Source organism: Theropithecus gelada, chromosome 2 (assembly GCF_003255815.1).
Source record: "Theropithecus gelada isolate Dixy chromosome 2, Tgel_1.0, whole genome shotgun sequence".
NCBI classification, from domain to species: Eukaryota; Metazoa; Chordata; class Mammalia; order Primates; family Cercopithecidae; genus Theropithecus; species Theropithecus gelada.
In genome coordinates this window covers 155,622,795-155,649,763 of record NC_037669.1, presented here as the reverse complement: position 1 = coordinate 155,649,763, position 26,969 = coordinate 155,622,795, and the positions used below count along the sequence as shown (strand labels likewise).

The 26,969-nt window shown below is 37.8% G+C and overlaps 1 protein-coding gene across 2 annotated transcripts in view; it reads right to left on the bottom strand.

Annotated features, from left to right (window-relative positions):
• STAG1 (stromal antigen 1) overlaps nucleotides 1–26,969 on the bottom strand; it is a 402,456-nt gene that overhangs the window by 177,516 nt on the left and 197,971 nt on the right. For both annotated transcript variants that reach the window (XM_025375719.1, XM_025375720.1), the window contains exon 6: nucleotides 18,515–18,591. In XM_025375719.1, the coding sequence (XP_025231504.1) occupies nucleotides 18,515–18,591 (77 nt within the window). The remainder of the gene's footprint in view (nucleotides 1–18,514; nucleotides 18,592–26,969) is intronic.

The following is a 26,969-nucleotide window of genomic DNA, read 5'->3' as shown; positions in this document are numbered from 1 at the left end:
TGCTGCTAGGCAAATTTGTTTATAAGTGAGACCTTGAGCTCTGCTGGAGTCATAGGGAAGAGAACTAGTGTGATATATGGAATAGCAGATCCCAAGAACAGGTAACAAAAAGCAGACACTAGAAGAGACTGGACTCAGAGTCAAAACCCCAAAAGAAAGTTAATGTTGGTGTTAGATGAGTGGTAGGGAGCACTACATGACTGGGAGTGTGAGTATAGATTGGAGAAGTTACATAGACTAGAAAGCGAAGATGCTTCCTAAAGGTATCTCAGCAGCCTACCTGCTGCTTTTATATCACAAAACCCCACCATAGTAGAGTTCCTCTTGTTTTATACCAACTGAGAATCAGCCATTTTGTGATCCACAACAACTGAACCTGGGCCTAAGGGAAGCTACAAAGAAAATAAACTACCTAAACAGGCCCAACATCAAGCAAGGCAGGGAAGGCAGAACAATCAGCACTTCGGAAAACCTGAAAAAGCAGCATACTTCAAAAGATTCAAATGTAGTACAACAAACAAACAAAACCCCTAAGGAACTAAAATATTTGATTTCTTAATTAAACAATTCAGTTCATGAATTGAAGAGAAGAATAACTGACAGGAGATACATGAGTAGCCTGGAAAATATGTAAGAAATATGTGAGGGAAAAAAATGTAATTTGCTAGATGAGTCTTCTGGAAAAGCCTTTTAAAATGAATGACATAGGATATTATGATCTCTTTATTCCTTTGTTCCTGCTTTTCACTCATCTGAAATGCATACATGATGTGGGATGTTCAGTCATCTTGCAACCATGAAGGGACCAGTATGAGGATAAAGAATGGTTGAAGAGAAAAATGGGAGAAGTCTAGGTCCTTGATGTCTACTCCCACATTTACTCTACATGACAAACTCCTTTGAGTTTTTAGCCACTATTGGTCAGCTTTTCTGTTACTCAGAGACAAATGCATTCCTACTGTTGGAGAAGAATTATGAGCAGTGAAGAAAGATGAATTATTTAGTAAATGATTCTGGTACAACTGGTGGTCACTAGTGAAGCCTAGCCTAGGAGAGAGACAGACCCTGTCTCAAAAACAAACACAAACAAACAAGCAAACAAACAAAAAAACACAAAAAACTATATTCCACAGGACTCAACCAGGCACCAGGTACTCACAACAAAGCCTGGGGACAGGGCAGAAAAACAACGAACACCTTTCTTGTTAATGCAGGTCTACAGGGGGTAATCCTGAACTTCTCGGGGGTAAAGGCAAAATGTCTGGTTCACTTCTCTAGACCCTTCTCTTCTATAAAGTAGCCTCAATCTAGTGGGAAGAGGATTAAGAAATGGAGTCATCCCCAACGCACAGCAAAGACCCACTGCAGCTGAGAGAAGAGTAGAAGAAAACACCCTCTACTTGGGGGGAAAGAAGGAGACAAAACAATGTCCTGAGACCTGAATCCTATACCAATACTAAGCAGAGGTTTGCCAGTATTAAAAGAGGGGCAGAACCCTTCACTGTTGCTTAATTAGGAATAGCCAAAAACTGTACGTTATGGCTTACTGTGTGAAGGTAACTAAGAAAAAGTGTTCCATGACTTCAGAGTACATCCATGCAGAGCCCATTATTTGAGTTTTTGATGTTTAATAACTTTGCTAGAAAAATCTGTAAGAAAAGAAAAAAAGCATCTGCAAGTGATTAATGTAAGCCTGGTGTATGTTTGAGTGAAAGTACTACTTCAGGCACGCTGCCTCCTGGTAACAGCTATGCAGGGAGGAAGGGCCCACACTGCTACACTTCTGATCCCCTTTTGTTTTACTACCCAAAGCTAAATACGTATTTTTGATAATACATAACTTCTCTTTTACTAAAAGATAGTCTCTACCCATAGAAATGTATTTTGAAAACACTTATTTTACACAGCAATTTTGCATTCATTTAAACTAACCTTTTATCAATAAAGCACTATTTATATATTTAAAAAGAAGAAGAAGAAAGAAGGGCAGAAGCCCCCACTGAACGCCAACCACAGACAACGCAGAGGTTGGCTGCTACAGAAAGGAGAGACAGGAAAGCTGAAGAGGCCCCTTGGTGGCTCACAAAGCATAGTTAAACTGAGGGAGGATTAGGACAATAGATGCCCCCATCATAGCGCCAGGCAATAAGCAACACCAGTCTACCACTAGCAGAAGGGATAACAGTATGGAGAGAGATCCCCTCTGTAGCACTGGGGTGCAGACAGCAGAGGTATCTGAGGGTGAAGCCTGAACATTTAGAAAAATTTTGGTATATCCTAAGCACTAGTCAATGGCAGTTCATCACTAAAGAAATCTGAAACCTGTGATACATTAGTGATAGCAACAACAAAACATAATTCCTGGCTCAATTCCTGACTAGAATAAAAACGTATACCATTTGAAACTTTTAGTTTTTGTACCATGTGCAAATATCACTTTAAAAAGTTTTTGGAAAAAGAAAAAATTTCCTGTATCCACTTCAAGAGTTTCCTAACTCTGATACAACTAGTTATAAATTTCTCCTTTATATACACACTTACACATGACATGTAAAAAGACGTATAAAGATGGGCAGTGGAGTGACCTCCTTATATCAGACGACTCTTCTCCCCACAATCTCTTCTTTCTCTGCTTTATTTTTTTCTGCATAGCATTTATTGCCATCTACCATATCATAATATTTTCCTTAGGTATTTTATTCATTGTTTTTTTTTTTCCCCTAACTAAAAGGTAAATTCCATGAGGGTAGAGATTATTTTTTGCCTGGTATATTCAGTGCTATATCCTCAATGCTTAGAAAGTAATAGACACTCAAATATTCCTTGATCAAATGAATGAATTATTAGGCCGGGCAAGGTGGCTCACGCCTGTAATCCCAGCACTTTAGAAGGTTGAGGCAGCCAGATAACCTGAGGTCAGGAGTTTGCGACCATCCTGGCCAACATGGTGAAACCCCATTTCTACTAAAAATGCAAACATTAGCCGGGCATGGTGGCATGAGCCTGTAATCCCAGCTATTTGGGAGGCTGAGGCATGAGAATCACGTGAACCTGGGAGGTGGAGGCTGCAGTGAGCAGAGACTGAGTTTGTGCCACTGCACTCCAGCATGGGTGACAGAGTAAAACTCTGTCTTAAAAAACAAAAAAAAAACAAAAAAAAACAAAAAAAAAACGGCCGGGCGCGGTGGCTCAAGCCTGTAATCCCAGCACTTTGGGAGGCCGAGACGGGCGGATCACAAGGTCAGGAGATCGAGACCATCCTGGCTAACACGGTGAAACTCCGTCTCTACTAAAAAATACAAAAAACTAGCCGAGCGATGTGGAGGGCGCCTGTATTCCCAGCTACTCGGGAGGCTGAGGCAGGAGAATGGGGTGAACCTGGGAGGCGGAGCTTGCAGTGAGCTGAGATTTGGCCACTGCACTCCAGCCTGGGCGACAGAGCGAGACTCCGTCTCAAAAAAACAAAAATAAAAACAAAAACAAAAACAAAACAAAACAAAAAAACCAGTTGTTTGAAACTATCCACATAGTCAGTGCTTAAGATGTAAAACCACATCTGTGAACTTATATATCACCATAATGGGAACAACTTTTCATTAAAACTTTAAGGATACTGAAAACCTTGACTGAGATTCGCTCTCTCAGGTGATCCTATACATTCCCAAACTCCACTGAAAGACAGAGCTCCTTCCTGGTTTTTCTGGGGAACTTCTATTCATGTTTTAAAACTAATTCTAAGCATAAATATTTTGTGAAGCCCTCATACTTCAGATAATCAACTCATCCTTTGGGTTCTCACTGAGTCTTGTATACTTCTCAGCTATTAAACTTGTCAAGGTATAATTGCAATTAGTTTACAAAGCTCTATCCCCCTTTAGGATGTGGGCTCATAATCTACAACTGTCTCTAAATATACAGTTCCCAACTAAAAGTTGGGCTACATTAAGTGTTCACTAAATGTTTATCAAACACAAAAATAAATTAATCTCATAAAAATAAAGGTGGAAAAACCAAATTGTTCATTTATTCAACCCTTGTTAAAAAGTTATACCTGGGAGGGGCTTCAAGATAACTGGTTAGTGTCATTGCATACATCAGCCACTAAGAGGAACAAAAATATTAAGTATACAGGCCAGATGTGGTGGCTCATGCCTGTAATCCCAGCACTTTGGGAGGCTGAGGTGGGTGGATCCCTTAAGCCCAGGAGTTTGAGACCAGCCTGGATAACATAGTGAAACCCTATCTCTACTAAAAAAAAAAAAAAAAAAAAAAAAAAACAGCTGGGCATGGTGTCACGCTGGTAATCCCAGCTACTTGGGAGGCCAAGGCACGAGAATCGCTTGAGCCTGGGAGACGGAGGTTGCAGTAAGCTGAGATGCACCACCGCACTCCAGCCTGGGCAACAGAGCTTGACTCCATCTGAAGGAAAAACATACATATACTAAGCATAAAATCACAACCTGAATAGGTCATCCACTGGAATTCAACGGAATGTGACAGGCAATAGTTAAAGGAAAAAAGGAGAAGAAAGCAAAGCAGCCTGCTTGGCCGGGATCACCTGAGAGCCAACAGAGACTCCTCAACATAGGGAGAAGAAAAGTAAGAGACCCTCAATTGTCTACATTCCCACAGTGGCCTCCTGCAATTCCAGCAATGGAAGAACCCCTTGATCCTCATGGGCCCTGAAACTATAATGAGCTGCCGGGAGACTGTACAACAGCACTGCTCCACAGAGGAAGCGCATGCCGAGTCCCACAAATTCCCTGAGACCTGAACAGCAACAGCAAGGCACTATTTTAGAGCCCTAACCCTGACACACTCCATACTATCCTGGAGCCCAAGAGTGCTGGGCTGAGACACAAGAGAAGATTGAGCTGCTGCCCCCAGGACATAAATGAGAAAGACCCTGGCCTACCACATCTAGATCTCAGGCGTAACTGAGACAAGGGCTACTACCACCAGCACAGTGGTGCGGAGGCAAGCGTGGTGCACATGTTCTCCACCTACCAGTCTAGGCTGTCTGCCACTGAAGGCAGCACTATCCTCACCAATAGCAGGGTAGCAGCACAACTGCCACCACCCCCTACACAAGCATTCCATTGATAACCTGGGGATTACCTCATCCCTGCCTACCATATCTGGCACCTGCACACACTATCAGAGGACCTAAGGACAACCCCACTCAGCCCTGGTTGCCCCAGCCCCATACCAGAGTACGGAACAGCCCAGAACACCACTGTTGGGACCAGAACACTCCTTTCAGGTACAGGATTAAGCCTACCTACCCAGCTGCTACCACCACAGGTGGCACCTACCTGTATGCACCACGTGTGAGCCTGGAAACTGGCAGTCTAGCACACTGCAGCAACTGCCAACACCAGTGCCCACTTCCTGGGACACAGATGCCCTGCCACTTTCACAGACCATGCCACACTGGCTGCCCCGTGTCCCAAGAACCCAAGAAATAGTACAGAGACTGCACGCATCCAGAATCAAAGCCAAAGAGTGCCACCCAAAGAACACTTCAGCTAACATCTTCAGGAGAAAGTCCTTCCACACAAAAGCAAACAATTCAAAGAAGCAAACTGCTATAACGGATGTGCAGATATCAATTACAGACACAGGAAACATGAAAAAGCAAGGGAACTTGATATCTCCAAAGGAATACAATAATTCCCCAGCAACAGATGCCCCCCCACACACCAAAAAAAAATCACTAAGTCCTGGAAAAGGAACCCAAATTATTTATTCTAAAGAAGCTCAGTAAGATATAACAGAATTCTGAAAAACAATACAGAGGACTCAGCAAAACAATTCAGGATATAAACCAAAAATTTACCAAAGAAACAGATATCATTAAAAAGAACCAGGTCAGGCGCTGTGGCTCGCACTTATAATCCCACCACTTTGGGAGGCTGAGGTAAGTGGATTCCTTGAGCTCAGGAGTTCGAGACCAAGTTGGGCAACATGGCAAAACCCCATCTCTACCAAAAATACAAAATATTAGTTAGGCATGGTGGTGTGTGCCTGTAGTCCCAGCTATTTGGGAGGCTGAAGTGGGAGAATCACATGAGCCCAGGAGGCAGAGGTTGCAGTGAGCCGAGAGATCACACCACTGCACTCCAGTCTGGGCGACAGAGCAAGACCCTGGCAAACAAAACAAAAAAACCCCCACAAATTTTGGAACTGAATAATTCATTAAATAAAATAAAGAATACATTTGCAAGCTTCAACAAAAGACTGGATCAAGCAAAAAAATGAGTGTCAGAGCCTGAACACAGGTCTTCTGAGATAATTCAGTCAGACAAAAATAAAGAAAGATGAACAATGCCTTTGTGACTTATGAAATACCACACACGTGTTCAAATCGGGGTCCCAAAAGGCCAAGATAGAATGAAAGGACTTTAAAACTTACTTAATAAAAGAATAGATGAAAACTTCCTAAGTCTAGCAAGAGATATAGACATTTAGATACAAGAAGCTAGGATCCAAAAAGGTCGTCTTCATGGCACATTATAGTCAAACTGTTTAGAGTCAAAGACAGAATTCTAAAAACAGCAAAAGTGTCTAGTCACATATAAAGAAACCTTCATCAGACTACCAGTAAATTTCTCAGCAGAAACCTTACAGGACCAGAGAGAATGGGACGACATATTCACACTGCTAAAAGAAAACAACAACAACAACAACAACAAAAACCTGCTAGTCAACAGCACTGTATTCAGCAAAACTATCTTTAATAAATGGAGAAATAAATTTTTTCCCAAACAAGCAAAAGCTAAGGAAATCCATCACCACCAGATCTGTTCTACACAAAAAAACTGCTCAAGGGAGTCCTAAAACTGGATGTGAACGAACAATGTTTACCATCAAGAAAACACACAAAAGTACAAATCTCACTGGTAAAGCAAACACACATATGAGGAAGATAAAATAATCAAATGACACTGCTACAGAAAATCACCAAACAACAAAGACAAAGAATAGGAGAAAAAGAAATAAACAAATAATATTACAAAACAACCAGAAAACGACACTATGACAGGAACAAAGGGTCATATAGTAACATTAACTTTGAATGTAAATGGATTAAATACTCCACTAAAAAGACAAAGACCAGCTGAGTAGATAAAAGACAGGATCCAACTACATGCTGCCTACAAGAAATGCACTTTACCTATAAAGACACAGACAGACTGAAACTAAAGGGATGGACAAAGATATTCCACACAAATAGAAATGAAGTGAGCAAGAACAGCTATACTTATGATGAGTGAAACAAACTTTACATCAAAAACAGTCATAAAGACAAAGGTAATTATATAATGATAAAGAGATTAACCCAACAAGAATATTTAATAATTTTTAGTATATATGCACCCAACAGGGGAGTGTCCAGATTTATAAAGCAAACATTACTAGATCTAAACAGACTCCCAGACTATAACACAGAATTCAACACCTCGCTCTCAGCATTTGATCATCTACACAGAAATTCATTAAAGTAACACTGGACTTAAACTAGACCTTAAACCAAATAGACTTGACATTTATAGGACATTTTATCCAACAACTGCAGAATACACATTATTCTCCGAGATCAGAGAAGACCAGGTGCGTTCAGGGTGGTATGGCCATAAACAGAATACACATCATTCTCATTAGCACATGGATAGACCATATGTTAAGCCACAAAACAAGTCTCATCAAATTTTAAAAAAATCAAAATCATATGAAATATCTTCTCAGACCACAATGGAATAAAACCAGAAATCAATACAAAGAGAAACTTTGAAAACCTTACAAATACATAAAAATTTAAAAACACACTCCTGAATAACCACTGGGTCAATGAAGAAATTAAGATGTAAATCAAAACATGCCTTGAAATAAATGAAAGTGGAAACACGACATACCAAAACCTGTGGGATATAGCAAAAACTGTGCTAGGATCAAAGTTGATAGCAATAAACACCTGCATCAAACGAGTAGTAAGGTTTCAGGCCAGGCACAGCAGCTCACACCTGTAATCTCAGCACTTTGGGAGGCTGAGGTGGGTGGATCACCTGAGGTTAGGAGTTCCAGATCAGCCTGGCCAACATGGTGAAATTTCATCTCTACTAAAAATACAAAAATTAGCTGGGTGTGGTGATGGGTGCCTGTAATCCCAGATACTCGGTTGGCTGAGGCAGGAGAATCACCTGAACCCGGGAGGCAGAGGTTGCAGTGAGCCGAGATCACGCTACTGCACTCTAGCCTGTGCGACAAGAGCGAAACTCTGTCTTTTTTTAAAAAAAAAAAAGTAGTAAGGTTTCAAAGAAACAATTTAACGATGCACCTCAGGAACTAGAGTAGGAAGAACAAACCAAATACAAAATTAACAGCAGAAAATAAATACAGATGAGACCAAAAATAAATGAAGCTAAAACTAAAAAAAAAACAATGGATCAAAGAAATGAAAAGTTGGTTCTTCAAAAAGATAAAACTGATGAATCACTAGCTAGACTAACAAAGACCCAAATAAAAAAAAATTAGAAATGAAAAATGAGACATTACATCTGATAATACAGAAAACAAAAGATCATCAGAGACTATTATGAACAACTATACACTAACAAATTGCTTGATCATAGTATATTACCTTTTTCATGTGCTATTGACTTCAGTTTGCTAAAACTTTTGTATCTAACTTCATCAGGGATGTTGGCCTGTAGTTTCCTTTATGTTGTTGTTGTTGTTTTTGCTGTGTCCTTATCTGGTTTTGCTAACAGGGTAATGCTGGCCTTCTAGAATGACTTACTGAGAATTCCCTCCTCTTTTAAGTTTTTTGGAATAGTTTGAGGAGGACTGGTATTATTTCTTCTATCTTTGGTAGAATTCAGCTGTGAATCCTTTTGGGCCTGGGCTTTTCTTGGGTGGGAGACTTTTTATTACTGATTTAATCTCACTACAAACTCACTAATACACCATGATCAAGCAAAATTTACATATGGCATTCAAGATGGCTTAACATATGCAAATCAACAAATGTGATACATAACACCAACAGAATGAAGGACAAAAACCCTCTGATCATCTCAACAGATGTAGAAAAAGCATTTGGTAAAATCCAACAACTCTTCATGATAAAAATTCTCAATAAACTAGGCAAAAAAGGAATATACCTCAAAATAACGAAGTTCATATACGACAAACTCACAGGTAACATCATACTGAATGGGGAAAAGTTCAAACCTTTTCCTCTAAGAACCGAAACAAAACAAACATGCCTACTTTTACAAGTCTTATTCAACATGGTACTGGAAGTCCTAATCAGTTAAGAGAAAAAAACAAAATGCACCCAAATTGGAAAAGAGGAAGTCAAACTGCCCCTCTCAGCAGATGACATGATCTTATATTTAGAAAAACCCAAAGCCTCTACCAAAAAATTCTCAGAGCTGATAACAAATTCAGTAAAGTGCTTTACGTTTTTTCAACACATAAAAATTGGTTTCTATATACCAATAATAAAACAGCTGTAAAAAATCAAGATGGCAATCCCATTTACATAGCTACAAAAAATAAAAGATTTAGAAATAAAGCTAACTAAAGGGAAGGATCTCTATAAGGAAAACTATAAAAGGCTGATGAAAGAAATTGAAGAGGACACAAATGAATGGAAAGACATCTCATGCTCATGATTCGCAAGAATATTGGTAAAATGTTGGTACCAACTGAAATTTTTTTTTAAAAAGGTTGGTAAAATGACTGTGTCGCCTTTTCTATTTTTTGCATTACTATAAAGAAATAGCTGAGACTAGGTAATTTATAAAGAAAAGAGGTTTACTGGCTCAGGTTCTGGAAGCTGTATAAGCAGCACAGTACTGGAGTCTGCTCGTCTTATGGTGAGGTCCTCAAGGATGCTTATAACCACAGCAGAAGGTGAAGGTAAGCCAGTGAATCACACGGTGAGAGAAGGAGCAACGGGGCAGGGGTGCCACACTTTAAAAAATTACCAGATATCTTGTGAACTCAAAGTGAGAATTCACTCGTTACTGCAAGGAGGATACCAAGCCACTCTCGAGGGATCTGTCCGCATGACCCAAACACTTCCCACCAGGCCCCACTTCCCACACCGGGGATTACATTTCAACATGAGATTTAAAGGGGATAAACATCCAAACCATATCAATGACCATACTGTCAAAAGCAATATATAGATTCAACGTAATTCCTATCAAAATACCGATGTCAGTTCTCACAGAAACAGAAAAAAAAATCCTAAAATGTGTATGGAACCAAAAGAGAGCCAGAATAGCCAAAGCAAAGTTAAGCAAAACAAACAAACAAATGAAATGAAATAAAACAAAAACAAAGCTGAAGGCATTACAGCCTGACTTCAAATTATATTATAAGGCTGTATTAGCCAAAAGAGCAAAGTATTGGTATGGAAATAACTACACATACCAATTGAACAGAACAGAGAACCCAGAAATAAATCCACACATTTATAGCCTACTGATTTTTGACAAAGGTGTCAAGAACATACACTGCAGAAAGTACACCTTCCTTCAATAAATGATACTGGAAAAACTGGATATCCATACGCAGAAGAATGAATCTGAACCCCTATCTCTCACCTTATATAAAAATCAACTCAAGATAAATTAAAGACTTAAATGTAAGACCTGAACCTATAAAACTAGTAGAAGAAAACCAAGGAACAACAATTCAGAATACTGGTCTAGGCAAATAATTTATAGCCAAGACATCAAAAGCTCAGACAACAAAAACAAACAAAAAAGGCAAACAAGATACATTAAACTAAAAATAAAAAAGCACAGCAAAGAAAACAACAGAGTGAAGAGACAACCTCTTCAATGAGAGAAAATATTTGCAAACTGTTCATCCAACAAAAGACTAATACCCAGAATACTCAAACAACTCAACAATAAATTTTAAAAAAAAAACAAAAAACATAATCCCATTAAAAAGTGAGCAAAGCACATGAATAGTCAACTCTCAAAAGAAAACTTAAATGGTCAACGGGTATATGAAAAAGTGCTCAACATCCATAATCATCAGGAAAATACAAATTAAATGGGCAATGAGGTATCATCTCACCCCCGTTAGAATGGCTATTATTGAAGGGAAGAAAAACAATAGATACTGGTGAGGATTTGGAGAAAAGAGAACTTCTACACACTGTTGGTGGGAATGTAAATTAGTACAACCACCATGGAAAACAGTGCGGAGATTTTTCAAAAAACTAAAAATAGAACTACCATATGATCCAGCTACTATGTATTTATCCAAAGGAAAATAAATCAGTATATCAAAGGGATACCCACACTTGCATGTTTATCACAGCACTATTCACAATAGCAAAGATATGGAATCAATCTAAGTGTCCATCAATAGATGAATGGATAAAGAAAATGTAGCATATACATACATATACATATGTATATGTACACATATACAAACAGGAAACTGGTTATAAAAAAATAAAGTCATTTGCAACAGCATGAATAGAATTGGAAATCATTACATTAAGTGAAATAACTCAGGAACAGAAAAACAAATACCACATTTTCTCACTCATATCCATCAGCTAAAAAACTTGATCTCATGGTGATAGGGAATATAATGATAGATGCCAGACTGAGAAAGGCGTGTGAGGAGAAAACGGAGAGGTTGGGTAAATCATCAGATATCTTGTGAACTCAAAGCGAAAATTTACTCGTTACTACAAGGAAGATACCAAGCCACGCATATAAATTCTATCTAACTTACAGTTATAATGTTCGATAGCAGGCCTGGGTGACTACAGTTAACATCAATATATTACATATTTCAAAATAGCTAGGAGACAGCTGGGCACGGTGGCTCATGCCTGTGATCCCACCTCTCAGGAAGGCCAAGGCAGGTGGATCACTTGAGGACAGGAGTTCAAGACCAGCCTGGCCAACATGGCAAAACTTTGTCTCTACTAAAAATACAAAAATTAGCTAGGAATGGTGGCACAAGCCTGTAATCCCAGCTACTTGGGTGGCTGAAGCAAGAGAATCACTTGAACTAGGGAGGTGGAGGTTGCAGTGAGCTGAGATGGTGCCACTGCACTCCAGCCTAGGCAACAGAGTGAGACTGTCTCAAAACAAACAAACAAACAAACAAAAGCTACGAAAGGACTTGAAATGGTACCAACACATAGAAATGATAAATACTCAAGGTAAGAGATACCTCAAACACCCTGACTTGATCATTACGCATTCTATGCATGTAAAAATATTCACATGTACCCCATAAAAATGTAAACTACTGGTCGGGTGTGGTGGCTCACACCTGTAATTCCAGCACTTTGGGAGGCTGAGGCGGGCGGATCACAAGGTCAGGAGATTGAGATCATGGTGATACCCCGTCTCTCCTACAAAAATACAAAAAAAATTAGCTGGGCACAGTGGCAGGAGCCTGTAGTCCCAGTTACTTGGGAGGTTGAGGCAGGAGAATGGCGTGAACTCGGCAGGCGGAGCTTGCAGTGAGCGCAGATCACACCACTGCACTCCAGCATGAGTGACAGAGCAAGACTCTGTCTCCAAAAAAAAAAAATGTAAACTACTATGTATCTATACAAGCAAAAAGTTATACCTCTAATAAATAAAAAACTGAATTCCTACTATCTGGTTTTAGCTGAAAAATCTAATACATCTTAATAATTGACAAATATAAATGTGATTTATTTGAATCACTGTAAAATCCAATTTTGTACAAGTTTTAAAACGGAAAGATAAAGATTTTCCAATTATCAGCATGTAAGTATATCCTCAATACATAGTTTATCATGACTAATCCAGATGGTAATTTAATCTAGTAGACACTGACATAAATGTTATTGTTGGAATATACTTTGGTTTCACAAATATCTCATTTAGGCATCTTTCATAATGACTGGATATCTCAGATAATGTAATAGAGAGGTCTGACTCAATCTAAAAAGATTATTTTAGATTAAGAGAGTATAATTGGCTCATTAAAAAAATACTAGTATAATTCTATAACTTACTGGATCAGCAGTAAGAAACTGATAGTAAAAATAGCCAGAAACGAATTATATGACCAGGGTTGTTCAAACTGAAAGAACGTAACTGTTACCGAGTAATCTCTTCCCAGCCATTTCAGTATCATAAACTTCTGATTACATAAAACACAGAATAGGGTAGTAGTTAAGAGTATGGACTTAGGGCCAGGCACAGTGGCTCACCTGAGGCTAGGAGTTTGAGACCAGCCTGTCCAATATGGTGAAACCTTGTCTCTACTAAAACTACAAAAATTGGCCAGGTGTGGTGGTGTGTGCCTGTAGTCCCAGCTACTCAGGAGGCTAAGGCATGAGAATCACTTGAACTCGGGAGGCAGAAGTTGCAGTGAACCAAGATCACACCACTGCACTCCTGCCTGGGTGACAGAGCAAGACTCACTCTCCCAAAAAAAAAAAAAAAAAAAAAAAAAAAAAGGTACAGCTGTAGGAGCTAGATTGTTTGGGTTCAACTCCTGGCTTGCCATTTAGTAGTTGTGTGACTTCAGGTAAGTTTCTTAACCCTTTTGTGCCCCAATTTTCTCATCTGTCATATAGGGATAACAATATTATAAACTACCTACACCTCACAAAAATGTTGTGAGGATTAAGTATATGTAAAGCACTTAACAGTGCTTGCATCTATTAAGCATAATTAGTAGCTATTATTACTACTATTCAACATGTTTGCTCTTGTCCCCAACAGTTTGAACTGCAGGGTTCAGTCATTATATATTTCCTTTGTTACACTTTTGCATATTACAAATTCAATACAATTTCTGGAGTCACTGCAATTTTTTAATTATTGATTTGTCTTTTGGCACTTGTCATTTCTAATTCTATTTTGTTTCTTTAACATTCTGTTTACCTTTCTCATCTTGGAGCAGTTTCCACAGTGAAGTATGTAACACAAACGGAGTGGTATATTGCAAGAAAATATTAGAACTTCTATTTCTATTTATTTTTATCTACAAAAAGAAAGAAATTAATTGTTGCTAATATTTAATATACAGATTAAGCCTGGTATGCCCTCACTTGGTCCATATTTCAGATTGCTTTGTGTCACAAAACAAATTTAAAAGAGTAGCAAAAAGAGTTCAATACTCAAAGGAGTTGACAGTAGAAATGGCATTCCTCACTGGTTTCTTAAGTTATTTTAAGTTACATATGAGCAATTCAATGACTTTAAGCTTAACAGTGTCTTTTTTTTTTTGAGGTGAAGTCTCACTCCACTGCCCAGGCTATAGTGTGGTGGCTCGATCTTGGCTCACTGTAACCTCTGCCCCCTGGGTTCAAGCGATTCTCCTGCCTCAGCCTCCCCAGTAGCTGAGATTATAGCCGCGTACCACCACGCTAATTTTTGTATTTTTAATAGAGATGGGGTTTCACCACGTTGGCCAGGCTGGTCTCAAACTCCTAATCTCAAATGATCCACCCACCTCAGACTCCCAAAGTGCTGGGATTATAGGTGTGAGCCACTGCACCTGGCCAATAGTATCTATTTTCAACTCCTGGCAACATGGAAAGGCACCAAGCACAGATTTTTCAAGAAAACTGAAACAACAAAAACCTGAGTATGTAATCATAAGCAAATAAGAAATGTGGCGGCACAGTCACTTCTTGCATGAGTTCATCTAAGTCCACTATAAAAGTAAAGCCATGAAAATCTAATAAGAAAATGACCTTAAAAGTTTAAATTATTAAGAAGACTATTAAAAACAAGGATATAGACCCATTACCAACATTAGAACAATGTCTAAATACTGAGTCTTGAGTAATTAGCCTGTGATATCTGAAAACCAATTTGTGATCACGTATTTTAATCATAATGGTATGAAATAGTCTTCTTTATCTGTCCGTTAAAGATTACTGACACAAATAATGATAGCGCAATACTATATACATTTAATTCTATCAATATACATATGCTGCAAAGCACACTTTAATACAATAAACAAACAAGGGTATATACTCAGTCTTCTGATTACCAAGGGTGGAAGGAAAAAATCTTTTCATGTATTCATTATTTATAAGATATTTAGAAAATAGATGTAGTTCAGAACTAAGGTGGTCCCAGATAATTACCACATACTCTTTTTTTTTTTTTTTTTTTGAGAGAGAGAATCTCACTCTTTTGCCCAGGCTGGAATGCAGTGGTGTGATCTCAGCTCACTGCAACCTCCACCTCCCAGATTCAAGCGATTCTCCTGCGTCAGTCACTCCAGTAACTGAAATTACAGGCATGTGCCACCACTCCTGGCAAATTTTTGTATTTTTAGTAGAGATAGGGTTTCAGCATGTTGACCTGGCTGTTCTTGAACTCCTGACCTCGGGTGGCCCACCCACCTTGGCCTCCCAAAGTACTGGGATTACAGGCGTGAGCCACCATGCCTGGCCACCACGTAGTTACTTCTAAGCACTCCTCTCATAAGCTAAAAACGTTAGCCCTCTGAAAAGGAGCATGGTGAAGAGAGAGGAGGCTTAGCACAGGTTTTCACTATTAGGATGATAGTTTAAAAAATGTTTAGTGATGGGATATACAATTGAAACAATTTAGAGACTTTAATTTGGGACTAGAGACAATTTGAGCTTTCCCCTATGATATCTGTAATATTTCCTTTTCACAGTTTGCATACTATTTAACCCTTTTAATACTTATTAATAATGTTAATCCTTTGATTAGATAAATGCTGAAATGGATAAATTCAGAGAAGCACATACAATTAGGAAAAGAGAAAAAATCTGCAAGATAAGTTATCACGGGAGAGAGCACAATACACAAAAATCGCACAATTTATCAATGTAATGCAAAAGAACAAGCAAGAATTAAAGGCACTAAATGAACACATTAAATGTGTTTTGTTACAAAAATTTCCCTACATAAAAGTTATACTTAAAACATATGAAAACTATGCAACCTGACCTTGGAAACATACCAAAGACCTTACATATGAATGTGCAATTCCAAAAATGTGGGGAAGAAATATCAATTTGCTTTAGCTTTCTACGGCTAGCTCTATCAAGAACCAAGTGTATGTACTGACTGAATAGCCCATAGACTGCTCTGGGAATTAATTTATTTTTAAATTAGGTTGATATTACAATCACAAAGCACTGCTGGCTGTGTGCAGGTTTACAGGTATTTTAAAAAGATTATTAACAAATGTTATAATAATCTGTTTGTAATAAAGAATGGGAGCCAAAGTATACTTCTCAGGCAATAACTTACTTTTAGATCACTTTACTGAAAATCTAAACAGCTTCAAACTAGCTCATTTCACCTTTACCTTACTTTGCTGTAAATACAATATATGAATTTCATAAAATTTTAATGATTATTCCTTGAGAATTAGACATCGTTCTAGACCCTTGGAATCCAGTGGTTCTTGTTATCAGATCTTTCAGAATATTACAAAATACAATTTAACAAAACTAACCCCCTCAACTCCCAGAAAGCCAAACGACATAGTCTTTTGAAGAAAAAAACATAATAAACTTGTTAAAATAAGGTATATTTCACAATATATACGCATTTAAACCAAGTTTCTCAGGTGTACGCACAGTAACAAAAGGACTAATATCTTCCTCAAGTGACAGAAGATAAAATGGATAGCCTCAAATATCTAGTAAGTATTTTCACTTCAAATAAATACCTTCATATCATAATCAAACTGTGTTACTTTACTATCAAACAAAAAAAAACTTGAATGGTGCTTTTTAAAGTCATCTTTGATTAAGTTGATCTTCTCAAATACTGCGAGAAAATATGTTTAGGTATATGAAATGCCTTTTCAGTCATTTCACTTGCAATGTAACTCATTCTTAGTTTTCTTAATAGTTTACTATTCCTTCAATATACCATAATAGTTAACAATATTTACAGGAGTATTTTTTTAAGTACATATTTGGCCGAGCGTGGTGGCTCATGTCTGTAATCCCAGCACTTTGGGAGGCTGAGGTGGTTGGATCACCTGAGGTCAGGAGTTTGAGATCAGCCTGGATAACATGGGGAAACCCTGTCTCTACTAACAATATAAAAATTAGCTGGGCGTGGTGGCACAGGCCTGTAATCCCAGCTACTTGGGAGGCTGAGGCATGAGAATTGCTTGAACCGGGGAGGTGGAGGTTGGAGTAAGCTGAGACAACGCCACTGCGCTCCAGGTTGGGCAACAGAGAAACTGTGTCTCCAGAAAAAAAAAAGTATATATTTATTTTCCTGAATTTCTCAACTTCTAGTTATTTAATAATCCTAAAACAAAAGTCATGCTTTCTTGTTATATGTGCATTTTCACAGTGTCTTTATTTCTGTTTTTATCTCATTCTATTTTGATACGTGAAGAGTTTTACTAAGTTAATTCTTGGCTTTCTTTTAATTTTCTTTAAACCAGTAGTTCCCAAGCTTTGGTATACATTAGAATCACCCGATGAACTTTCAAAAAACCCAATACCCGGGTCACACACTGTTTATCTTAACATGTGTGTTTGTATTACTTTTTCCAAGTTAAAATTAATAATAATAAAATCCCAAGCCCACTCCGTCAAAGAGTTGAACTAGAAAACAACCAATATTTTAGTGCTGAAAGTCAAGAAAAAGAAACACATACCAAAAATAGAAATGTTATTTAAATCAAAAGGCAGACTGTTAAAACTGGAATTAATGGTAGCCTAATACATAATATAAATTCATTTCACCATAAATACAATACAGAAATAAAACTGTGGAAACATTTCAGCATTTACAATCAGTGTAAAACTGCTCACGAGAATATTTCCATGAAAATGGGAAAGGTGATTAATTTGTGAAGCCAAGCAAAGAAAACATGTATTCTAAATGAAAAGAATACTTTCAAGTAGAGTGTCCCAAATAGAAGCTTAACATTCATTCTCGCACACACACACACACGCGCACGCGACACACACACCCCCCTCCAGGGGTTTGGGAGAAGTTCCATGTAAAATAATTTTGGGAAATTCTGGGTTAAATGAAGGTAAGCAGGGCTTTTCTTAATTAGGATGTCTTGGAATCTTAAATAACATAACGTGATTTTATAATCTGTGAGACAGGTATAATATGTGGTTCTGCTTAGAATTCACTGACCTCCAAACCATTTTCCCTTTAAAGCCTTTAATGCAATTAGCATTCCACAAACAGAAAACTGTTGGAGATGCATTTATAAATTTGGGAATTTGAGACAGTCTTCAAAATAAATGTCAAGAATCTACTTCTACCTCATACCACTAATTTTCTTATCCTGCCAGTAATTATTCAATACTCCACACAACATAATCAAACCTCGAAAGATCATTAATTTTGGAATTAGTACCATAGATTATCATATATAATTAAAAAACAGATCTTCAGTTACACTAAACATCAAATCAAAACAAAACCTGAGATAATCAACATATTCATCATGTGAAAGTATTAAGTAAGCAATTTGTACAAATACTGGAATGCTATACCTCATCAAATTCTTCAGTCATTTTTCTGATGATTTCTGCATTCTGCATATTTCGAAACATCTCTATTCTCACAGTACCTGTGGAACGACAGATTTTACAGTTAATCTTTCAGATCCACTTCCACTCTCTCAAGCATCAACAAGTTATCTGTGAGAATCCCAAAAGAATAACCTTCCAACATATACTTTATATTAAAACATAAAACGTTGTTTGATCAGGCCCTTCTGACAGGAATGTACCCCTAAGAAGGAAAAGGAAGAATTTTGAAATTGCCATTTTTTAACCATAATTAGACATAACATCAGAAAGCTACCATAAAGTTCTAGATAATTTAAATTATGTTAAATTGCTGATAAAAGTATATAATTTGGTACAATCTCTACAGTATGCAGTTTGGTAAATGTCTGCCAAAACTACAAATTTACACACTCTTTGATCCACAGATTGTACTTGTAGCAAAACATCCACAGACTAACACACGTGCAAAGTAATGACTGTAAAAGGTTATCCCTGAAGCACTGTTTGTAATAAAGAAAAAAAAAAGGAAAGAAAGCCTATATGCTCATAAAGATCAGATGAAATACATAAAAAGGTGATATTAATGACAATGGTGGTGGCAGCTAATATTTGGGTGCTTACTATCTCCCGGGCACTTGATGTTTATACATTTAATCTTTACAACAGCCCTATGAAGAATGTACTATTATTTGTGAGACAAGAGGCATCTAGAGGTTTAGCAACTTGCAAAAAAAAGTTTCCCAGTATCAGACCCATGGTTTACATGCAGGCAGACTGTCTACTATGATAACCACTACTCTTTATTGACTCTCAAAGTCAATGGAATCTATCAAAACTATAGACGGAGCTATCAAAAAATAAGCTATCTATGACTGATATGGAAAGATCTATAGGATATATTCAAACACAAAAAAGAATGGATATTGAAATATATTTGATTGAACACATTAAAATATTTCCACAAAGATACTCTAGTAAAACTGGTTGCCTCCAGGAAAGAGAAATGGGCAGTTGAGGTTTAGAAAAACAAAGGAGACTACATTCATGCTTTTTGCACTTTAAAAATTTGAACTACATGAGTATATTACTCAAACAAAATTATGAATAAATACATTTTAAATAAAAAAATGAAACGTAAAAAACTAAACTGAAAGACACTGCTCTTAAACACTATCAGACATTTGTATAATCCTTATCGATATGCACTCAGTAGAAGGCAAGAATAAGAATCCTCAACACAAGTTTGCCAGAAATACTGTGTTTTTGTTATCTGCTATCACAGGGCACAAAAGATGGAACATAAGGCTGGCAAACACATTCTTGTATAAATATCTATATAGACAACAATAAAAACAGACTGTAATTGTAGTTGCAGTGATTAAAAAATACATCAGAAGCCTCAGAAAATAAGTCATCCTAGAGTGGCTCAACGTCTTTAGAATAAGACATAGTAGAGTTTCTCAGCTCCACCAGTTACCAGATATGGGACACTAGAAAAGTCACTTAATCTCTATGAAACTAGGATTTCTAATCTTTTAAATGGTGAGAATATCACTGCAGAGCAGAGAAGTTTTCTTCAATGTTCTAACTGCTATTGCCTGGAACATTACTTAGCACATGGGAAACATTCAAACAAATAAATAAGGATGATAAGAGAATTAAGTGAGGTAACAAATGTAAAGTATTTGGCATTGCGCCTGTAGCATAAAAGATACTCAGTATTAGACTCTCCTACTTTGGGCATTCATTTTTTTTTGATACATTATCGTGCCCATTTTGGAAGCAAGCTAAAAGCTCCAGTTCCTAACTTGAGTTCTACAGGAAGTCAGATTCCTACGTATGCACAGATTCAAATACTGTTTGAAGAGACGAGCTACCTCTTTTATCCCAAAACCAGGGAAAGTCATTCCAGTGGTTTTCCCATCACCCAAACCTATAGCCTCCACCTCCAGAGTAGACATATCAGGTCCAACAGCACTAAACACCCCATTCGAAATGCCTAGTACCTATTCATGGGGATAAGTTAAGACAATGAAGAGGTAAATTGTCAAAAAAGTCAAGAAGGACCCAGCAAACTTTCTTATCCTCATATTTATGAACCACAGTTTAAAGAAATGTCTCAACCCTGTTCCTCCTCAGTCATTTTCAATTCTCCTCCTTCTCTATTCTGTGATGTCAGCCAGGGCAGAAATTCCAAGCCTTCTATGCATCCCTCCAACTAGGTACACAAGTACATAGAAGATTGAAAGTAGACAGAACTCTACTCAGCAGCAAAATAATTTATCCAAATATAACAAACGGCTCTTTTAAGTTTATATTAATGGCTTTTGGCCATGCATGGTGGCTCACACCTATATTCCCAGCACTTTGGGAGGTTCAGGTGGGCAGATTGCTTAAGATCAGGATGAGACCAGCCTGGGAAACATGGCGAGACACCATCTCTACTAAAAATACAAAAAAATAGCCAGGGGTGGGTGGCACATGCCTGTAATCCCAGCTACTCAGGAGGCTGAGGCACAAGAATCTCTGGAACCTGGGAGGCTGAGGTTGCAGTGAGTTGAGATTGCGCCACTCTACTCTAGCTTGGATGACAGAGCAAGACTCCCCACAGCCACCCAAAAAAAGTTGATAGCTTTTACAACACACCATTCTTGCTTACCCCAAATTACTGAAGTCTAAGTGTGGTTGAAATACACTAACATTGTCTAACACACTTAGCAAAAGAGCCTTCCAAATAGTAGATGCTTTCAAAGTAATTGCTCCGTGTATAAATCATTTTAAAGCTTTTCTTTTCCAGAGTGGATTATAGACTCTAAATAAATAAAATGTAATCCAGTTATGTACTAGAGATAATCTAAGCATATGACAGGATCATTTTTATTGTTGTTTCACTTTTTCTTTTTTTCGAGACAGTGTCTCACTCTGTTGTCCAAGCTGGAGTGCAGTGGCTCGATCTCAGCTCACTGCAACCTCCGCCTCCCAGGTTCAAGCGATTCTCCTGCCTCAGTCTCCTGAGTAGCTGGGATTACAGGCACGCATCACCATGTGTAATTATTCTCTACTAAAAACACAATAAATTTTGTATTTTTAGTAGAGACAGGGTTTCACCATGTTGGCCAGGCTGGTCTCAAACTCCTGACCTCATGATCCACCCAGCTTGGCCTCCCAAACTGCTGGGATTACAGGAATGAGCCACCGTGCCTGGCCATTTTTTGTTTCATTTTTACATAACCTAGTCTGATAAAGAGCAAACTGTAAATCAAGATTAGATATAAATATGGGTGGATTGGTAGAAAAAATCTGAGGCAAGAAATGTTGAGCCTACTAAAACTGAGAAGGATTCACTAAATAAATACCAGTATGCCAGAAATGTAGAAATTAACAGCTACCTAGTAATGCAGTGACTACATTTAAGAGTCTTTTTCAAGATTTGAGGAGGGGGTCTGGGGGAAAGGCAAAGAAAGAGACACTTTGATACCTTTCAAGCTTAATCATAAATATCTTGGGATGCATGGGATCTGTCTACATAGTACGTGCAAAAATGAAAAAAAGAACCTCACAAATTATGAATAAAGATACATTTTTGATACTTATAAATTTTTTAGAATGCCTTGAAAACAAATTACTGTGATTACATTTCCAATGATGAGTCTGTCTCTAGATGGCAGCCTTCACTTTATAACAGTCCTTGTGGCTGGGGGGGGGGGGGGAACTAATGTATTTTTTCCTTTCTAAATACAAAAGATAAGTAAAATATTAAAGTAAATGTTTTTAAAAATCATGTATTGGCACATAACATGTGAATACCGATTAACTAATCTTTCAAGATGCACAGGATGCAGTCCATCTACACCAAGAACAGAAATTTTACCAAATATTAGAATATCAAATTGTAGAGCTTGTTTGAGCCATGCTAGTATAGCCCAGGACCAAAAGTAAGCACTATCCTAGAGCTAAAGAACTGTTCAAAGATGTCCAAAGTATATTCACCATATCTTCAAGAACTATTAAAGTAAGTTCATCTTCAGTGCTAACATTGTTCACGTAAGACTTAGAAGAAATGACTGTAAGAAAAATAACGTCTGTCTGTCACCTCAGTTCTATTATTATTATTAATAAGATTCCAGATAGGCAGGGTTTCTTGACCTGTGGCACATGGATTCCAAAGTACCTATGAACCATTTTAAAACATATGAAAATTCGTGTCTATGTATTTTTGTAGAGAAAGTCCCAAAATATTCAGGATATTACTAAAGAAAATTGAGAACTCAGGCAAAAATTATGCATTAGAGATAAGAGGTCAACCAAAAAATTTTAGTCGTAGGGAACTAAAGGGAGAAATAAAATGATAACAATAAAAAATTAACTCTAGAGAAGATTGTTACCTTTCATAGTATGGTATGGAAAAGCAAGCAGTAGAAAACGGAGAGTAGAAAAGGCTGAACTCTTCTCCTTTCTAATTAATGAGGCCATGAGTGAAATAATCTGATATAGGGAGAGCCAGATTTCATTTCTAAGTTCAGGCGGAAAAGCACAGAGAAGCTGCCCACGTGGTTACACAAATCTATGAAGTACAGAGCAAAAAGTTTTACCAAGTATCTTGTTTATAGATGACATTGTATAATTGGCTCCAGTTACACAATTTAAGATTTAAATATTTGAGACTATTAAGATTATTTGGCAGTTTCTTATCAGACTGTATATAAACGACCAAGTCCTGTTTCTTCAACCTGTGCTTCAAAGCTATGTCACTAGGGGTCCCAAATAATCTTAAGTATACTTTGAAGTCTCTCATAACTTTTTTCAGGTGCCACTAAGACTTTCTTAACTCATCTTTTGCCTAGAATACCTATTTTTCATTTGATGAAACTTTTATGTATGTGATTAATGAGGAAAAGAACTGGTTGGGTTTAGTATTTTAGTTTCAAAATTTCAAGGAATTTTTCTTAACTGAACTCCTATAGCATTTAAAAAATACATGCTTTCTATTTTAGAATAGTTTTAAACTAACAGAAAAGGTACAAAGATGGTACAGAGATCCCATACACATCAGATCCAGTATCCTTTACTGTCAATACCTAACATTAGTATAGTACAACAGTCACAACTAATATGCCAATATTGATAAAATTAATAACTAAAGCCTATACTTTTAGATTTCCTTAGTTTTACCTAGTGTCATTTTTCTGTTCCAGAATACCACCAAAGGTGGTAGTTGTCATGTCTTCTTAGACTCCTCTACACTGTGACACTTTCTCAGACTGTTTATCTCTAGAACGAATTCATTTTGCACTACTGACACTTGATATACATTATTAGGAATTTCCCACTTCCTGCTTCCCCCTGCCCGTGGCAATCACCCTTCTGCTCTCTCCCTCCATGAGTTACATACCTCATGTAAGTGTAATGAAGCAGTTACTTGACTGATTTCTGTGTCTTTGTGTGGCTGGCTTATTTCACTTAGCATAACGACCTCCAGACTCATCCATGGTTGTTGCATATTGCAAACTTTTCTTACTTTTTAAGGCTCAATAATATTCTATTGTATGTATATACTACATTTTATTTATCCATTCATCCATCCACAGACACTTTTTGGTGTTATTCCCATGAATTCATTGCCAAGACCAATGTCATGAAGCTCTCTCTTCCCTATGTTTTCTTCTAAGAGTTTGTAAGTTTCAGGTCTTACATTTAATTATTTAATCCATTTTGAGTTGATTTTTGTGTTAAGGTGTAAGGTAAGGGTCCAAACCAATTTCATTCTTTTGCATGTGGATATCCAGTTTTCCCAAACACCATTTGTTGAAAAGACTATCCTTTCCCTACTGCATATTCTTGACACCCTTGTCAAAGGTTAAGTTGTCCATACATATGTGAATTATTTCTGGCTCTCTATTCTGTTACATTAGTTGCTATGTCTACCTTCATACTAGTGTCAAACTGTTTTGTTTTTGTTTTTTGAAACAGGGTCTCACTCTGTCACCCAGGCTGGAGTGCAGTGGTATGATCATGGCTCACTGCAGCCTTCACCTCCCCAGCTCAGGTGGTCCTCCCACCTCACCTCCCAAGTAGCTGGAACTACAAGCATGCCTCACCACTAATTTTTTTCTATATTTAGTAGAGATAGGATTTCACCATGTTGCCCAGGCTAGTCTCAAACTCATGGGCTCGAGTGATTTGCCTGCCTCAGTCTCCGCAAGTGCTGGGATTACGGGTGTGAGCCACTGAACCCAGCTGATGTTTTAACTACTGTACTTTTGTATCATATTTTGAAATTTGGAAGTGTGGTGCTTCCAGCTCTGTTCTTTCTTCTTCCGACTGTTTAGGGTATTAAGGGTTCTGTGATTCCACATGAATTTTAGAATTTTTCTATTTCTGCAAAAAATCCCATTGGAATTTTGACAGAAATTTCACTGAGTCCGTAAGATCAGTTTAGGTAGTACGGACAATTTAGCAATATTAAGTCTTCCAATCCATGAACACAAGATGTCTTTCCATTTGTTTCTGTCTCCTTTAACTTCTTTCATCAATGTTTTGTTGTTTTCAGAGAGTCTTTTACCTGCTAATATGGTTTGGGTCTGTGTCCCCACTCAAATCTCATGTCAAATGATCTCCAATGTTGGAGGTGGGGCCTGGTGGGAGGTGATTGGATCATGGGGATGGATTTCCCTTTTGGTGCTGTTTTCATGAGAGTGAGTGAGTTATCATGAGATCTGGTTGTTTAAAAGTGTATATAGTACCTCTTCTCCCTCTCTTCCTCCTGCTCTGGCCACGTGAAGATGTGCCAGCTTTCCCTTCTAATTCTGCCATGCTTGTACATTTCCCTGAGGCCTTCCTAGCATGCTTCCTCTACAGCCTGCACAATTGTAAACATTAAACCTCTTTACTTTATAAATTACTCGGTCTCAGATATTTCTTTACAGCAGTGAGAACAGACTAATACACCTCTTTAGTTAAGTTTATTCCAAAGTATTTTATTCTTTCTTATGTTATTGTAAATTGGAATGTTTCCCTAATTTTCCTTCAGAAAGTTCAGTGTTAATGTATAGAAATGCAACTAAATTTATATGTTGATGTTGCATCCTGTTACTTTGCTGAATTGATTGATGAATTTTAACATTTTTGTGGAATAATTACAGTTTTCCTTTTTTTTTTTCCCTTGAGACAGAGTTTCACACTTGTCATCCAGGCTGGAGTGCAATGGTATGATCTCAGCTCACTCCAACCTCCGCCTCCCAGGTTCAAACGATTCTCCTGCCTCAGCCTCCTGAGTAGCTGGGATTACAGGCACCCGCCACCATTCTGGCTGATTTTTTGTAGAGATGGGGCTTCACCATGTTGGCCAGGCTGGTCTCGAACTCCTGACCTCAGGTGATCTGCCTGCCTCAGACTCCCAAAGTGCTGAGATTACAGGTGTGAGCCACCACGCCCGGCCTGGTTTTCTATATATAAGATTATGTCATCTGTTAACAGAAACAATTTCACTTATTCCGTTTTTTGTTTTTTGTTTTTTTTTTTTTTGCTTGCCTAATACCTCTGGGCATGGGCAGAATTTCTGATAATACACAGAATAGAAGTGGTGAGAGTGGACATCCTCACCTTGTTCCTGATGTTACAGAAAAAGCTTTTAGATTTTCACTATAGAATATGTTAGCAATACACTTTGTATATATGGCCATTATTATGTTCTATTTTCCTCTATTCCTAGTTTGGTGAGTTTTTTCTTTTAACATGAACAGGGTGCTGGTTTTATAAAACTCTTTCTCTGGTATCTACTAAGATGACCAAGTGATTATTATCCTTCATTCTGTTAATGTGGCATACCATATTAATTGATTTTCATTTGGTGAATGTTTTAATATGCTGTTAAATTTGGTTGCTAGTCTTTTGTTTAGGATTTTTTGCATATATACTCATCAGAAATCTATACTGACCCTTTTCTTTTCATGGTATCTTTTTTGGGATATCTTTGCCTGACTTTGGTATAAGAGTAATGCTGCCCACATAAAATGAGTTTACAAGTGTTCCATCCTCATCAATTCTTTGGAAGAGACTGAGAAGAACTGGCATTAATTCTTTAAATGTTTGGCAAAAGTCATCAGTCTGAAGCCAAACGATCCTGGGACTTTTCTTTGTTCTCTCAATCTGCCCACTGATTATAGGTCTGTTCAGCTTTTTTTTTTTTTCTTTTTGAGACAGAGTCTCGCTCTGTCGCCCAGGTTGGAGTGCAGTGGCGCGATCTCGCTCACTGCAAGCTCCGCCTCCCGGGTTCAGGCCATTCTCCTGCCTCAGCCTCCTGAGTAGCTGGGACTGCAGGCGCCTCCCACCATGCCCCGCTAATTGTTTGTATATTTAGTAGAGACGGGGTTTCACCGTGTTAGCCAGGATGGTCTCGATCTCCTGACCTCACGATCCACCTACCTCGGCCTCCCAA